At 45.1% G+C, this 15385-nt stretch overlaps 1 protein-coding gene across 2 annotated transcripts in view; it reads left to right on the forward strand.

Moving 5' to 3' along the window:
- The window catches only part of Sec24ab (Protein transport protein Sec24AB), a 61069-nt gene that overhangs the window by 3114 nt on the left and 42570 nt on the right, over positions 1–15385 (forward strand). The window contains exons 2-4 of one of the 2 annotated variants that reach the window (XM_077678636.1): positions 3820–4144; positions 5738–5812; positions 11342–11434. In XM_077678636.1, coding sequence (XP_077534762.1) covers positions 3823–4144; positions 5738–5812; positions 11342–11434 — 490 coding nt within the window. In that variant the 5' untranslated portion in view covers positions 3820–3822. The remainder of the gene's footprint in view (positions 1–3819; positions 4145–5737; positions 5813–11341; positions 11435–15385) is intronic. The other variant, XM_077678640.1, reaches the window with a different exon arrangement.

The raw sequence follows: 15385 nt of genomic DNA on the forward strand, positions 1-15385 counted from the left end.
TGCGGCGCTTGAAAGTGGTAGCTGCTCTCCAAGCGGCAATGTGAGAATGCACCCGGTTGATTGTTGCTCAAGGTCCCCCTGACAGACAGGCGGGGACCGGTGGTGCGTGCATGCGCAAATCGCTACTGGAAAAAGGTCCATTCTGTTACATCTGTATTGAGAGCATGGTGCATGATTTTGGTAATTTAGTGCTTTTGTCTTCAATGCACATTCGTAGGGTATTCAGGGGAAAGGTTCTGGAGGGCTATTCCCCCCTCCCACCATGGCACCCCCCCCCCCCCCCTAGGGCCCCCTGCATCTGTCTTGAGTGCCTCTGACGCACCTGTGCTTGCACTCAACTTGGTTCTGCACTTTGTTGCTCATGCTTTGATTCTTGCTCTTTTTCACCTGCTCAAGAAGTTTTCACATTCGAGGAATTATTGTTTGCCTCTAAAGCTTGCTGGAGCCTTTATGCAATGCTTTGTGCTGTGAAAGCATGCCAGCTGCGTATATTGCCGTGTTGGTGGCTTGCACTCGAGCTTTTTCGTAGTGCACCATTGTGTTGCAGCCAGCGGCTTTTCCCAGACCACGGTTGTCACATGAATGTGTGCTCAGAAGATTGAGTGGCCATGGTTTTTTGAGCACACAGTCAATATCGAGGGCTGGTTCGCTGGTGCCGCTTCTCTGAACCCCATTCAGAAGTTCCTGTCGGTGGCCTTTGTCTAGTTCGGTGTGCACACTGTTGAAGGTGCCTCGTGGGCATCAGCTTCCAGGAGACTTAAAGGAAACTGAAAGCAAGCCGCATTTACAAATAATGGGTGAAGAAAGGCATGAGGACACTCTATGGTAGCTTAGTATTAGGAACATGACCAGTGGTCTGGTGTTCACATTTCTTCACTTGTACCATTTCGTTTTTAGTTAGTTTGAGAACTGTGGCAGTTTTGTTTGAAGCCACTTTAATAGCTCTCTTCTTGGAATAGGGGTTTGACTATGCTCAAAGTTGGTGGAGGCAAAAATTGCATTTGTGTTGAGATTTGGTACACATTTTAAGATCCCCATGGGGTCCAAATTATTCCCTACCTCACCAGCGTGGTGCGCCTCATGGCCCAAGTGTTACTTCAGTGCCTAAAACCCCCGAATTTGAAACATTTAAATTTTTCTGCTCAAAGTGTGTTATTATGACACAAGGCCTGCTGTAACTCTCAAGCCTTGCTGCAACAAAGCAATGGGCTGTATATGGGTACCTATATTTAAGCTCAAATGAATGGGATGTTATTTTTACATAATTTTGGGGCAGTCTTTGAGGATCTATTTTTAGTCAAAATCTGCTTCCTCTAGGCTTAATTTTCTAAGGACCTAATTTCACGTTAAGATGTCACTTTAAGATGTTGCTTCCACAGAACCCTTGAAGGCCTGAAGAAGCTGTCAGACACACCGCACAGTAGATTAGGTGCGGTCCTTGCACAGGTTTATGAGTTTTAAATTGAACGTGCTGTAATTTCACTCAAAATGCTTCTTGCACTATTTGGCCACTGGAATGGAAAGCATGCATGTTGCAGGGTTGCACGAACTTTTGCCTGGAGCTAGAAGTTAATGTGTGGCTCTGTCCTGCTTAGGGGCAGCCTCACATTAGCTACTGGTGCACTTAGTTTCTGTGTTGAGTGTTTTGTGTAGAAAACATTGTGGCATACCTCAACTTCAAAATACCAAGGAAGTTTGAATTTTTGAGGTGGGGAGGTGGGTGTGGAAGGGGTGCATTGCCAGAGGCTTGTGAGAAACTCATGTTCCTAGGAACATGGAACCTAGGAACATAGGAATCACTTTGAAAACCCCCTGCCTTAGGAAGTCGTCTGGGAGTCATCCCTTGTAATGTGTTGAATGTTGAATAGACAGGGACTGTTAGCAGAAGAGGGGTGTTGGTAGGACATTCGAGCAATAGAAACCCTTCCTGAAATGGCTTACGAGCCTATGCGTACACATGCATACTAGAAAAAGCATGCATTTATACTGTAAATGACATCTTATTCACAAGTGTACTGTTTCAGGGTGTCTACCAACCGGGTTAAGGAATTCTCAGGGATTTTGAATAATCTGGAAAAACTCGGGGAAAACTCATGGAACCATGTCGTCGGCTGGAGGAGTTGCAAGCAGGGGTATGCAAATACATGAAAATTGGAATACGAATAGGGTAGTATCCCCACGGAGAATTGGGTTCGCGAAAGGAATATCTAATGTTTGATTTTTCAAGCAGTCAAGTAGATTTTCCAAATGGGCCTGGCCCTGCGAAATCAAGTGATATTGGTGCAACTAACGAACTTCTGCTACACCGTCTGCTCATTTTCCGTGTACTCGCCAAGTTTAATCCAAATCGCGCTTTTGCCACCAATGCGGTGGCTGAGTCCGAGATGCAGGTGTCCCTCATCCAAACCAAAATAACTCTTTGAAGCAGTGAAATACAGCATTGTGCATGAGCTGAAAACAAAAATTTTTATCTTTTTTTTCTGATATTTTATTCCCTTTGAATTTTACTAACCACTCTGTTCTGTTGTCTTTTTAAGAGAATAAAGGTTACTCGTTACCATTCAATCTATATTATGTTGTTTTTCTTTATTTTATAACATGCTTTTTAGGGAGTGACTGCATTTGGCAACATGGTGTCAGACCATGTTGGCCAAAAATATTCTGTGTCACTCAGGGAATTCTGCAAAAAGGCTCAGGGAAAACCTGGAAAACTAAGGAAATTTGAAAATGTCAACTTGGTAGACACCCTGTATTTCACAACTCCAACCTGATCTGAAGTTTCAGAATATTTCACAGGTATAGAATTTTGGGAAGTAGGGAGCACGAAAAGCAGTTTTGTAGAAAGCTTCTCGTTTCTGTACTGGGGTGCTGTGTTCATGGTATCTTATTTTTTTATCTCTATAAGGCCACCGGGGGCTGTGAGAGACTGTGGAGTCTTTTAATTTGCCTGCATATGTACAAGTGATGGGAATCGTCCCCATTGGAGACAGGCAAGCTGCCATGTCTGCACTGAACTCTGTGTAGCTTGTTAAGTGTTAAGAGGTGATACATAGTGGGAGACATCTTGCGCAGTAGTGGGAATGAAGTGTCTGCTGTAGAAAAGGGATTTTCTACTCCTAGGAATTTTTTTCTAAACTTGACATGGTTTTAAACCATGCATGGCCGTCATGCTGAGGGCAAGGTTTATTTCTTTTGCAAGGTTTTGCAAGAGCAAGGTTTATTTCTTTTGGCATATAAGAGAAAAGAGCCAACCAATACAACAAACCAGATGGGAATCAGCTGGCATTTAGACCACTGTATTTTCTGTATTTCCGGTCCCTCTTGTGTTGGTCTAATTGCAAACTAATTGCCGTCCGATTATGTAGCAACGCACACAGATCAGAGCCATTTTACAGTACAACAAATGTTTTTGTTTCAACTGATTTGATATCTCAGTGGAACTTCTTGCTAATTTAAGGCAGTTTGCAAAATATGGGAGGCCAAACCCTTACGGAGAAATCATTTACAGCAAACACTTTTCTCCAAAATGTGCCAGAACCTTGCCTTGAAATCAATTTCTGGTTGGTCCGCTAGTGATACAAGTAACGTAAAACCTCTGTGCAAGAGATTTCAGCTAGTGTCAGAGGAGCCGAAATGTATAGCCGCGGGATCAATGCTCGGGAGCACTTGCTCACACCCATACAGGGTAAAGCATCAGACTCTCGACTTCTCCATGTTGGCTCATTTCCTTGGGGGCACATACAGTACAGGCCACGGGGAGACAGCCTCTGGCATTGCACCACTGCTCTGAAATGACCAGCTTGCCGCTGTGTGTCGCAGGGAATGGCTGCGCCGGGGGGTCAAGGCATGCCCTATGGGGGCCCAGTTTCCTATGGCCAGCCACCCTCGGCTGGTGTTGCTGAGGGCGGGGGACCCCATGCGGCGCCTTACGGCGACAGCGTTCACCACGTGGCCAAGGAACCGCCGCCTCTCAGGGCCCCTCCTCCGGTGAGTGTGGCTCCACCCTCGGCGGCGCAGGCCAAGCCCAACGGCCCCACGGTGAACGGCAGCTGGTCTCACCTGGCCGGCGGGTACACCAACGGGCCCTCGGCCAAGCTGGCCCCTCCACCACCGCAGCAGTCGGGGCCTCCACTGGGCCCTGCCGGTGAGTCGGGCTCTGCTGGCACATGCTGATCGCTAATTCGCTCGGTGTGCACACTGTGAGCGAGGCTTGAAATCCAGGGGAATGGCGGGGAATACGGGAGCTGCAGGATGAAGCTTTTTATCAGCATTGCATCGTGCATGGGCCAAAAGAGGTTGTTGAGCTTTTTTGCTTGATGAAATGCCGATTATTTTGCAGGGATTTTGAGGATTACACTTGTATTAAAGTTTCCTGAAGTGAATCTAGGATAGCACCAATGCATTTCAGGACTCCACAATCCTCTAATCTGCATGGCTTCACCGCTTTCACGTAATGGTGCAGTGATGGGGTCAATGCAAGTTCAGCCATTCACAGTGTGGTTTCTTGATGAAACACCTTGGGATTGATGCATCACCTGCTGGCTCGGGCTGTAGATTCTTGGTTAGTGCAGGTGAACAAATTAGGCTTGGCAAACTAGTGTAACATTCTTCTGTATTTTTCTGTTGGAGTGTGTACCTGGAGCTTGTGTTATTCGTTATGTGCTCGCGGTTACTTATCCAGGCTCCATGTACTCAACTTCAGAGAAAATTGTGATAAGAATGTGGTGCACATTTGTCTTAACCCTTTCAGGGTCAATGACGTACTTGTATGTCTCCGGCAAACACTCTCAAAATGGTTAATAACGTACATGTATGTCATTGCTGGTATGTTTAAAAAGTGCGCCTTTTTCGATCTATTTTCTCGCTTGGCATGGGCTGCCTAACTGCGGGAATACGTGAAATTTTTACTTGTGCCAATGGTTCTTTTCTTTTTTTATGCTTTAGTACAGCGGTGTGCTGGCTATCGCTTGCGCATCAGGCCATGCATGGGTGCGCAGCCGCTGGCAGGGTGCGCAGCCGCTGGTTTTGGTTTCGTCCTACGGGCGCTTCCCGCTTCTTGCGTCCGCAAAACTGATGCGCTTCTTGCGCTTCTCCTGCTTCTTGCACCTGCAAAACTTTCTTGGAATTTTTCTTATGCTATTCATGAATATGCCATGTGTATGTAACAGCACAAATGATCTTTTTTGTTGCTTTATGATCAGCCTAAAAAAAAATTTATCTCGAAATAGATTCATCTGAAGAATTTATATCAGCAGTTTAAAAAATCGACCCGGGGGGGTCGCATTCGGCAAAAGAATTTGACCCTCAAAGGGTTAATGATGTGTGAGGTGCACCTCCCATGCACTGCTACACCAGTTCAATTACACAACATGCCTACATGGGGCCAAGCCTACAGCCCACACAGTAACTTGTCTGCTGTGTGTTCATGGGCCGTGGCTAAGAGCCAATGTCAAGTTTTTGTCGGGTGCTGCTATGCTTGACCTCATTGGACTCATACAGGGCGTATCTGAACTGTAAAATTTGAATGATAGGCGTGCAGGGTATTGTTGAGATAGTTCAAGTTGGTGGGCTTGTGCTAACATGATTGCATGCAGATAATTGTAGGACGTGATTACATATTGGCTTGCAGCCGTAGTGCAGTTAAGTCAGATGGCATTGAACGCTTGTTTGATGCTGCTGATAGCAGTGGGCACCAATGGCTGTGTGAACCCTCATGCGATAATTGTCCACGGTGCAGGTGTGTCGTCGAGCAGAGTAAACCAGGGCTACCACCAACCTGGCTCAAGTCCTCTTGGGACACCAACGGCATCTGGTGAGGCTTGGCTCGTGGCTTCCATTTTTTTGTCAATTTTTGTTTTAGTTGGAGATTTTCTGCATGCATGGATGCCATGGTATTATAAGTTGTGCTGGTCACAAAGAATTCTCTCATCTTAGTAACAAAAAAATGACCGCTGAAAGCAACCGATTATGCGAATAGAATTTCGTACGTAAAGAAAAGATGACTGAAATCTTGGTTGCCGTCATGTCGCAAACAGGGTGCAGTGAAGGTGCCTTCTGACTCGCACGTGCAAAGTACTCATCCGATATAACATTGCTCTAAGTATTTTGTTTGCTTTATGCTTGAATGCATTGCAGAAGTCATGATTTTCACTGAAACACACTTTCCGGACTTCTGTTACGAGTTTTTAAAAAGCAAAAGTCCTATTTATTGTGTTTGTCATTGTCTGGGCTGTAAGCAAGCAGAAAACCAAATTATTTTCCCATAGCTGAGATAGGAAAAGGCCAGCATATAGCGAATTCCCTTTGTTGGAAGGTTATTTTTCGTGTTTTCTGACGTGTTTTGGGTCTTTTGTTAAGGGGGCAATAATATGCATAAAAACTTTGAGGGTGAAGCATAAGCTCGGGTTGGTGGGAACGCATCACCACTTTGAAATTTCACGTCACACACACCCAAGGCTTGGTCTCACTAGACCTTGTTTTGACGGCTTTCATTACCTTCCTGTTGCTCAGTTTTTGTTGTCAAAAAAATGTTGAGCAAGCACCAAGATGCAGCATTTCATAATCTTTTTTAAGGAAGAGGAAAACTGGGATTCTGAAATGCAGCCATAGTGAAAAAAAAGGCGTTTTTTCGAGGCATGCGATTTCTGCAATAAGTAAAGGCGTAAAACACTAATTGCTTTCTTTTATCCTGTACTACCTGATAGTGCTTGCGAAAAAAAAGTGCCTTTAAAATGGTTTTCCGAGGCTGACATACTCAATCGCATATTGTGACATGCACTTCATTCATGCTTGCAGTACTGTAATGAAATCTTGCGAATATATTCTAATGGTATAAGAATAACTCCAAACTGGCACTGTCATTGCAAAGTTCATTGTAATGCATTTCTTGGACTGCATCAGAGAGGGAATTCGGTGTTCGTGCTTCTGATTTACTAGCTCTCAGTAAGGGTTGCCCAGTGACAAGTGTACAGCTCTAACTGCACATGCTTCATTCTGTCCTTTATTCTGTTCTTGACTTGTCTCGTCACAGCCAGTCAAGTTTCAAAAGTATTAACCACATCCTGCTATCATTGTGTGAAAGTATTGTGCTGGATTTGCAGCCGGTAATAAAGCTTCTCGCATTCTTATGCTTTCTATTAGGGGCGCTATCCTATCTGGAAATTGATATTCTGTCCAGAATTTTTCCACGTCGTAAAACAGCCATACAGAAGCTATCCTGCTGCTTTTAGCTTTGTTAACATATTTTACTTGGGGGCAACTTTCATCTCATGTGGTGGCCTCAACAACAAGTGTCTCAAGGGTGTATATTCTTACTAGCTGTGATTAGCGCATTTGCCTTTAAAAAACCATACCTAAATGGCATATGCATGGACGTTGATATCAGTTCCAGGGACGAGGCTCTGCGTATGGAACAATGCATGCACTCATGGCATGATGATATCGTCTCCACCTTGGGGCCCTCTTCTCAAGGGTCCCTTTTCTGGTAGCAACAACGCATTAATTTTATTCTTCAAAAAACACTGCTTGTGGGTCCCTTTTTTGGTACTAACGCATTAAAGGGACACTGAAGTGATTTGTAAACATTGCGGGATTACTAGCGCAAATTGTAGTTCGGAGTCCCTAGGCCATGTTTTGACCACTCTGAGTGCGTTTACGCGAATTTATTTAGCAGAAAAGTCAATTCGAAAATGCTGTCCTCCTCTCTGCATCCTCGCAATTTTCTGTGGCGTTTTCGTGTGACTTCAGGAAGAAATGACGACTTGACTGCGCTACTTCGCGGCTCGCCAACCTTCCGACAGTGTCAATCGACCCAACCTTTAGTCCGCCGGCCGCCAACGGGTCGTCGCAATTCGTTTGCTCAGTTGAAACTAAGCCACGACACGTTTGTGAATGGAAGAATGTGCCTTTCTTTAGCTTGTTAGTTTGTACACTCTATCAAGCTCAAAGTCCAGGTCGCTCCACATAAGCGTTGCACAAGCGCACACGCGACGCTTCGCTGACTGGTATGCTAGTAGGAAAATTTAAGGCCAATTGAAGGCGGGAGAAGAGTCAGCAAAGCTAATATTGATACTAAGGAAATAAAATAAACTGAAACTTTTACCGTACAGCGTAAAACTAGAGTGCAGGAAGCACTTTTTTGCCCTGGGTGAACAAGCACAGCGCTCAGCAGCACGACCACACATCTGCGAATGCTTTTCCGTCTAAGAAACGCAATTGCTAGATGTGAGATATTGTGGAAATTTGGGGGACGCTTACTGCACGAGCGTTATACAACAAAGTCACCTAAGGTACTTGAAATGCTAAAACTAAATAAAAGTGTAAACTGGTTATACATTATATACCTTATATATCCAATCTAGGCAGCGCTTGCTCCTGGTTGAGTGGTCTGAAGCGCTAGGATTGTTGTTTTGCAAGTCGCAAGTTCGAATCCCTGAGGGTACATGCTTTTTTTTTGTAAGTTGATGATTTCGTTTGCGGCCGGTGTTTTCTAAACTGAGTTCACCATTTTTGGGCCTTAACGTTCACTGCTCCACAAAGGATTTCGCAGGACACGCACAGACTGACACTGACGCGCTAGCGAGTTCTCGTTGGCGTGCTGTTGCCACAAGCACCGACTACTTGCGGGCAGTGGGCACAGGCCAGAATCAGCAGACCCTTGGCCTGGTGCAAACACGCTTTTTACGATACAGGCATGAGTGAGGCAAGATCTGAATATGTGGGAAAAGCGCATGGCATTTGAGCGTCTGCGGTGACGCGGAGGGCGTTCATCCACTGTGTAGGCCTCAAATAGTGAATGCTACGATTCCAAGCCGTCCTGGGAGGCTTATCTTATGCATTTTACAGCCGACAACATGGCAGAAGCGCGGTACTACGATAACTGGGATATTGAGAATGCCCATCCAACGATGCCATCGAATGTCAAACATGTTGTTTTACAGACCGAAACCGAAACCGAAACTTGTTTGATTGCTAACCTTGGGCATCGTCCAATCACGGCGCCCCCTCCTCCCAACGTCACAGCTTAGTTTGTGCAGCCGCCACACTCCGCGCATGGTAGCTTTTCTTCTTTCGGGCTTTATAAAATAATTACCGACTTATCAGCCGGATAAACAATGAAAAGCGCATTAATTTGAGCCAGTCTACGCAGTGCAAGCAAAAACAGGAGCTTGACAAATTCACTTCAGTGACCCTTTAACCATATTTTTTGAAAACACTTAAGTGTGGGTTCAGTGAAGGGTATTTGATTCCACACATAAAGAGTTGAGTCCAAAATTGGCGCAAGTGAGCAATAATAAACGGACACAGTAGGCAAACCATGCTTACCAGGACTGCAGTGGCAACGCTTTCTTGGAAATAAAGCCGAGTCTAGAAGTAAGAAGCGCAACGAGGTCATTTTTCATACGTTCTGTTAGAAAGAAAAAAAAAAAGGAACATTACAGGTTAAAAGATTGAGTTGTCATCAGGAAACCGAGGGCCCGGGAGCTCTGTCAGTATGCTGCTGGGCTTTCTTATCTAGAGGGTGTCGACCTGGGCAGCTTGAGAGGGACTGCCGTATCAGGATGCACAAAGAGAATTAAGATGTTGGAATTGGCGCAACGCCAAGGAGATAAGAGATATGCCACACAAGCAGCTTCCTTTTGCCCCTCAGTGTCAGTGGCACATTGTGTGAAAGCCTGTCGCTAGTGGAGGGGGCCAGTGCATGTTTGCTGCAATTGTTCAGAGGTGCTTAAAGTTCACTTCATCTGGCGCCTAACTAAGTCTTACCAGGTTGCAAAGAATATATTTTTTGCATTAGGTTTTAGCCAGGCATTCCTTGTTTTCAACAAGGCATAATTCCATGAATCTGTCATTATTGAAACAGCGGTGTGTTCTCGTTTTTTGAACTTTGAGATGTTTTGAAGGTATTCGATGTTTTCTAATGGTGCTACTCGATTCCGAGCTGAATGAAATGTTAGGGGATTTGCTTTGATATTTGAGAATCTCATATATTCGGCACTCCTGCTTGAATTTCTGGGCAGGGCAGCCACATACAGAAACAAAACGAACACTTTTGGTGCTAAGATTTTATTTATCCTAAAACCTTCCACTTTGCATGTCTCTAGTTTCGAGATGTTTCTGGGCTGCATGAAATTTCATTCCGGAATTCGATTGTGAATCACAGGTGGAAGAGTTCCTTTAACACATTGGCTCTCGACAGTGAATGTGTCAGAGACTCTTTATGCTCTGAATGAAGTGGAAGGGATCTCATGGTGTGGCATTGTTTACACGTGACATGTTGCCAAGTCAAGTGTTCTTCTTTCTGACTGTTGCTCCCAACTTGGTTGTAGAGTAGTTTTGTGTCCTTCGTGCGTGTGGCTTTTATTGCACAGACATACTATTTGTTAAAGCAAGCTTAATGGCATGGGCTATGTAGAGAAGCCACAACGATGGATATGCTGTACAGAAAAGCTGACTTTATATTTGGAAAAAAAAAAGATGCAAGTCATCTGCTTGCTTCATGCACTATTTGTCTGTCTCTCCATTTCTTTGCCCATTTGAATACTTGGTGTACAATAAAAAAAAATCAGAGGTTCAGCCAACTAGACCAGTGTAAACACTTTTTGACGTAAGGTTGTTTGGAAAGCATTTCATGGTGAAGTGAGTTTTTGGAAACCCCTGAAATACTCTCGAGAATGCTGAGGAAGGCTGCAGACCTCCATTTGGGCATTACCTGCCATGGTGGCTTTAGGACAGGCATTGGGCCACATTTTGTGGGTTTCGGGTGCTGTATCTGATGTGGGGCAAAGTGCAAGAAAGTGCCATGTGTAAAGGTTTCAGTTCTAATTGAAGATTGCTCAATGGTCGAAATTGTTTTGCAGTGTCTTGTAGCGCATGTGGAGCGTTGGTACATAAATCCACATTTTTAATTGAAGTCGAGGCCAATATTTCTACTTTGTGAACTAAAGGGAACAATTAAGTGTAGAAGACTGAGCGTAGTACAGCATTAGTGCTGAGGGTTGCACGTTGTTAGGCATGTAGGACAAACGCTGCCATAAGTGCCTGCTAGAGGGTGTGTGTTTGCTGGTTTTCTCAGGGTGTAAAGAGTAGCTGCTGTAGAAATGGGCAAAAATGCATGCCAGGGAACTAACAAGTTCGGCCATGGTATGTGTGTGCTTGGAAAGGGGAAGCGTTGCAGGTGCGTAGGTGGTGGTGGTGGTGGTGGTGGCTTTTGTGTCGGTACTGCTGCGTCCTGGATGATTCCCTTCTTCCCTCTCTTCCCTGTGTGGCTGGTAAACGAGCTAACTGTGCGGCGCGACTCTCACACGCCCGTCCCTCCTCCCCTCGTCCCTCCCCGTTGTAGAGCCAACATCGGCGAAGTCTTCGCGGAACGCTTCTCCAATCCCCACTCAGCGTTACGATTTCATGGAGGGGCAGTTCTCTTCGCCCAGACCGAGTATGTTCTCTGTCCCGTGTCCCACTCAGCCTGCTTTTCTCTGCTGCCGTTTTTGCTTTTGCATGAGCCTTTCTTGCTCTGGGTGCTGCCACCTTATGTTACAGAAGACTTGGCATTTGCGCAGTAGAAAGTGCAGAGGATGCCAAAGTGAAGAACAACTCACTTGAAGATCGTTTCAGCTGCAGTGCAGCTCACTAGCGCTGATAGTCAGAAAACTGGCAAAGCTCACTGCGGCAACCAACCATTAGGTCGGGTTAGAGTGAGTGCAAAGTCAGTTTTAAAAAACTGTTGTGTATTGTAAGCGATACATGATGATATTTATTGCCATTTTAATTGAAGAAGCACCATTATGAACAGAGTTCACTTTGCTATCCTGCACCAACAGATGCCCTAAAATAGTTTGTGGAGGTAAAACCTTTTGTTGTGAACATTATTTATATATTTGGATCTGTTTTGCACATTTTCTCACCGTGTGGAGTGTAGTGTGTGAATGTCAACAACCTTCTGGCTTAGTCAGATGTTGAAGAGGGCGGCAGCATGGATGTCACATTAGATTGTTTTGTTGCTTTCTTCTGCAGATGCGTGGGTGCTGTGTGAGATTTACTTTTGAATGTGTATTTGCATCCTTACTGTCACTTTTTTTTTGCAGTTACAATTTTGATGTTTTGTTGTTCATCAAATACCTATCTTGCGGTTTTATACACACACCAATCCGAAGATTTCCACGTTTGTTTTAACAAGGTCGGAAAAAGTAGCCAATGAAAAATAAAGCCTATGTTGAACGCAAAGTAATGCAAACTCTCATTTGAACAAATTGCCTTTTGTGGTGCTAGGTGACTCCTTGTGAAAAGGAGTATGCATGGGGACACTCGGTGCGAGGATGAACCCCTTCATTTGTTTCCCCTCCCATGCTGGCTCCAGAGATGTGGTGCTTTCGTTATGACAGGAGCCACTAGAATAATGGAACTAATGTAAACAGGTCAGGTGAAACAGTAGTTGTGACGAAGTGAGAATTTTAGACATGTTTGGCATGCAGTCAGCAAATTGAACTTTGAGTGGTTTCAAAAGCTTTATTTTGTTTGCTTTATTGTGAAATGTGGTTATGAAATATTTAAACACCATCGTGTGAGACTGTAGTAATTCCTTTCTCACCCCGAAGGATGGGGCAATTGCTTCTCCTAGGAAAGATGTTTGTGCATGGAGGGTTTGTCGGTTGCTTTGTGTTCAGTGATCAACAAGAGACTTCGTAAGTTCTTTCATGTCAAGGGAACCAGCCCGTCTGGTAAATGTAAATGTTAATATGCTTGACATCTGAGCACCACTTTTCTTTTTCCTCCTCATATTGAAAATACGAAAAAGGGAAGCCTACAGTTGATTTTGGAGGTACTGTTGAGTCCTGCAGTAATGGAAAACTACAAAAGTAAAATTCCCAACACAGTGCAGTATTGTTATCACAGTGTATGTTTGCATTTACTAAGAAGATTTCACAAAATCAGGCTTCACAGCAAAATAAGAATTTTGCCCTCATTGACTTTGCTGTAGTGGGGTTCAGTTGCATTAACAATGAACAACACTGTAATTGTATGTACTATTACGATCAAATGGAAATCAGACACTATGTTGCTGAGTGTTGCATTGCTTTAAGCATCGGTAGTGAGCACTGATGTTAGTCAGGTCCAGCTATAAACATTGTCATTGTGGTTGTCCTCAATTCATGTAGCAGTGCGTACGGCATGTATTGCAGTTTGTAATGTTTGCATTCGAAGTGGTCCTGCTAGTACGTGAGTGCACATGTAAGGAAGGCAGCGCAAGGAAGGCAGGCAGCAGCCTTCCCTGCTTTTATTATCGGAAAATGTAGCATAAGTGTTCACTTGTAGGATAGCTGCCTCTGCCTTTCCTTTCTTGCTGACACAATTACTATTAGTGTAGCTAGAATGCTATTCTTGCTCCTGCATGCCAGCTCGCTAAACTCGGCCCACTTTGCCATTTTGTGTGTGGCCGTGCTGTAGTGGATGGCAGAGCTCTGTAGTCAGTACAGTTCACTGAAATGGCCCTTGACAAATACAATGTGTGACTTTACTTTATTGAGGAATTACGTTAACTGCAAACTGCGTTAAATGTGGCTAGATAACTGGGCAAACGGAAGAAAAAAATTGCAATTGTGCACTGAGTTTTTCACACTTCCCAGTGAAATGAGATGGCAACGTCCAATTGTGGGGCACCTTTACTAAGCAACTAAAGAATAAAAATAATGTGTACTTGCAAAACCAGTTGTAGTTGTAATCCAAAATAGCACTTCTTTCTAGTGTTGCGGCAATTAGAAAATGTCTATGGCACAAAAGTACACAAAAACGCAACAAATAATTTTATCAGCCTTAATAGCCTAAATCGCATGCCGAAATTTGGCTGGCTGAGGCATTGTGCCCTCTCTTAGTGGCACTTGTAACGCTGCGACAATAATGTTCTTGTGGAGCTTTAAGGCCACTGAACTTCGTTCAGCCTATAAATTAAAACCATTAGCCTAAAGGCACATTCCCACTGGAGATTCGCCTCGTCATGCGACGGCGTGCGTCGCGCGATGAGGCCATGAGGCGGTGTTCGGTCTTGCGATCAGCGATGATGTGACTGCGTTCAGCGCAGCTGCTTCCCGACTTGTACGACCTCCTTTGTGCGTCAACCATTCGCAGTCAAAGAAAATTATGTTACACGAGCGCGACAAAAGCAGGTAGAAAGCAAACTAAAACACATGCTACTAACCTGGAACAATGCCGAAAGCATTGCGTGTTGCGGGAGGAGTAGAAAATTACAAACTCAAGAAGGCTCTTTTCAACATATTATTGCACGAAGAAATGCACACGCTTGCTTTCACGCCACAACACCCGCATCACGGCACACAAATTTCACTTCTTTTCACAGGCGCAAAGTTCTGACGCCTCCGAACTCTACGTGTGTTTACCAGTCGCCGATAGAAGTACGAAGAGGCTGCAAGTCAACCTACCGTCTCGCTATCCACCTGTATACGATGATTACTTGCTTTTACAATCCATACACGTTTCTCCACACTGATGAGTTCCACGCTATTCGTTGATTAGTGCACGCGTACGCTGAAGCCACTGACGAAAAAACCGAAGCGCACGGGAAGTTGCTTGCCAGCCCGACCCGGCGGGTACAGCCGGTGATAGCTGGCCAAGCGCTGGCCGAGCGAGCCCAGCGGCGGCGGCTCACCCGCCCGCCGCCGTTTCCATAGCCGGATGTAAGCAAACGTTTCGTTTCCGGCTACGTCAGCCTACTCCGCGGCCATGATTGGCTTACCGGTTTTGCGGGGCCGTCGCGCGACGAGGGAATTCGGACCGAGAGCGATCTGCTTCGCTGTCGAAAAGTGACGGCCGGCTCGTCGCTTTGCAACGTTGCTTTTCGTCGTGCGACGAGGCGAATCGCCAGTGGGAATGTGCCTTAAAAGCTAGGCTGAAGGTGTTAGATCATGGCTTAATCTCATGGGTGGGAGCTTGTAAGACGCAGGAACCGAAACCATGACTGCGCTGCTGAACAAGCAATTAGTGCTACCAGGATTGACAAAGTCCGGTTCATGTCCCGGCCACGGCGCCCTCTTTTCTGATGGAGGCGAAGAGCAAAAACGCCCGTGTGCACGAGATTTCGGCGCACGTTAAAGATCTTCCCCAGGTGGTCAAAGCTAATCCGGAGCCCTCCACTACGGCGCGCCTCATCGCCGGCATTGTGTCGGCACGTTAAACCCTACAATCAATCAATCAATTGACAAAGTCCGATTATTTGTAATCATGTTAGACCTTGTAATTACTGAGTGAGCCTACTGACTGGCTTTCACAGGCTGGTCTCCCAATCGCATCATGAAAGGTAAAGGAAGCGGGCTATTTGAGCACAAAATGCTCTGCAGTAGAACTGTCATTTCTTGAACAGAATACAAAAACGTTT

Source organism: Haemaphysalis longicornis, unplaced genomic scaffold (genome assembly GCF_048455015.1).
Source record: "Haemaphysalis longicornis isolate Haplotype H1 unplaced genomic scaffold, Haemaphysalis longicornis Haplotype H1 scaffold_1, whole genome shotgun sequence".
NCBI lineage: Eukaryota > Metazoa > Arthropoda > Arachnida > Ixodida > Ixodidae > Haemaphysalis > Haemaphysalis longicornis.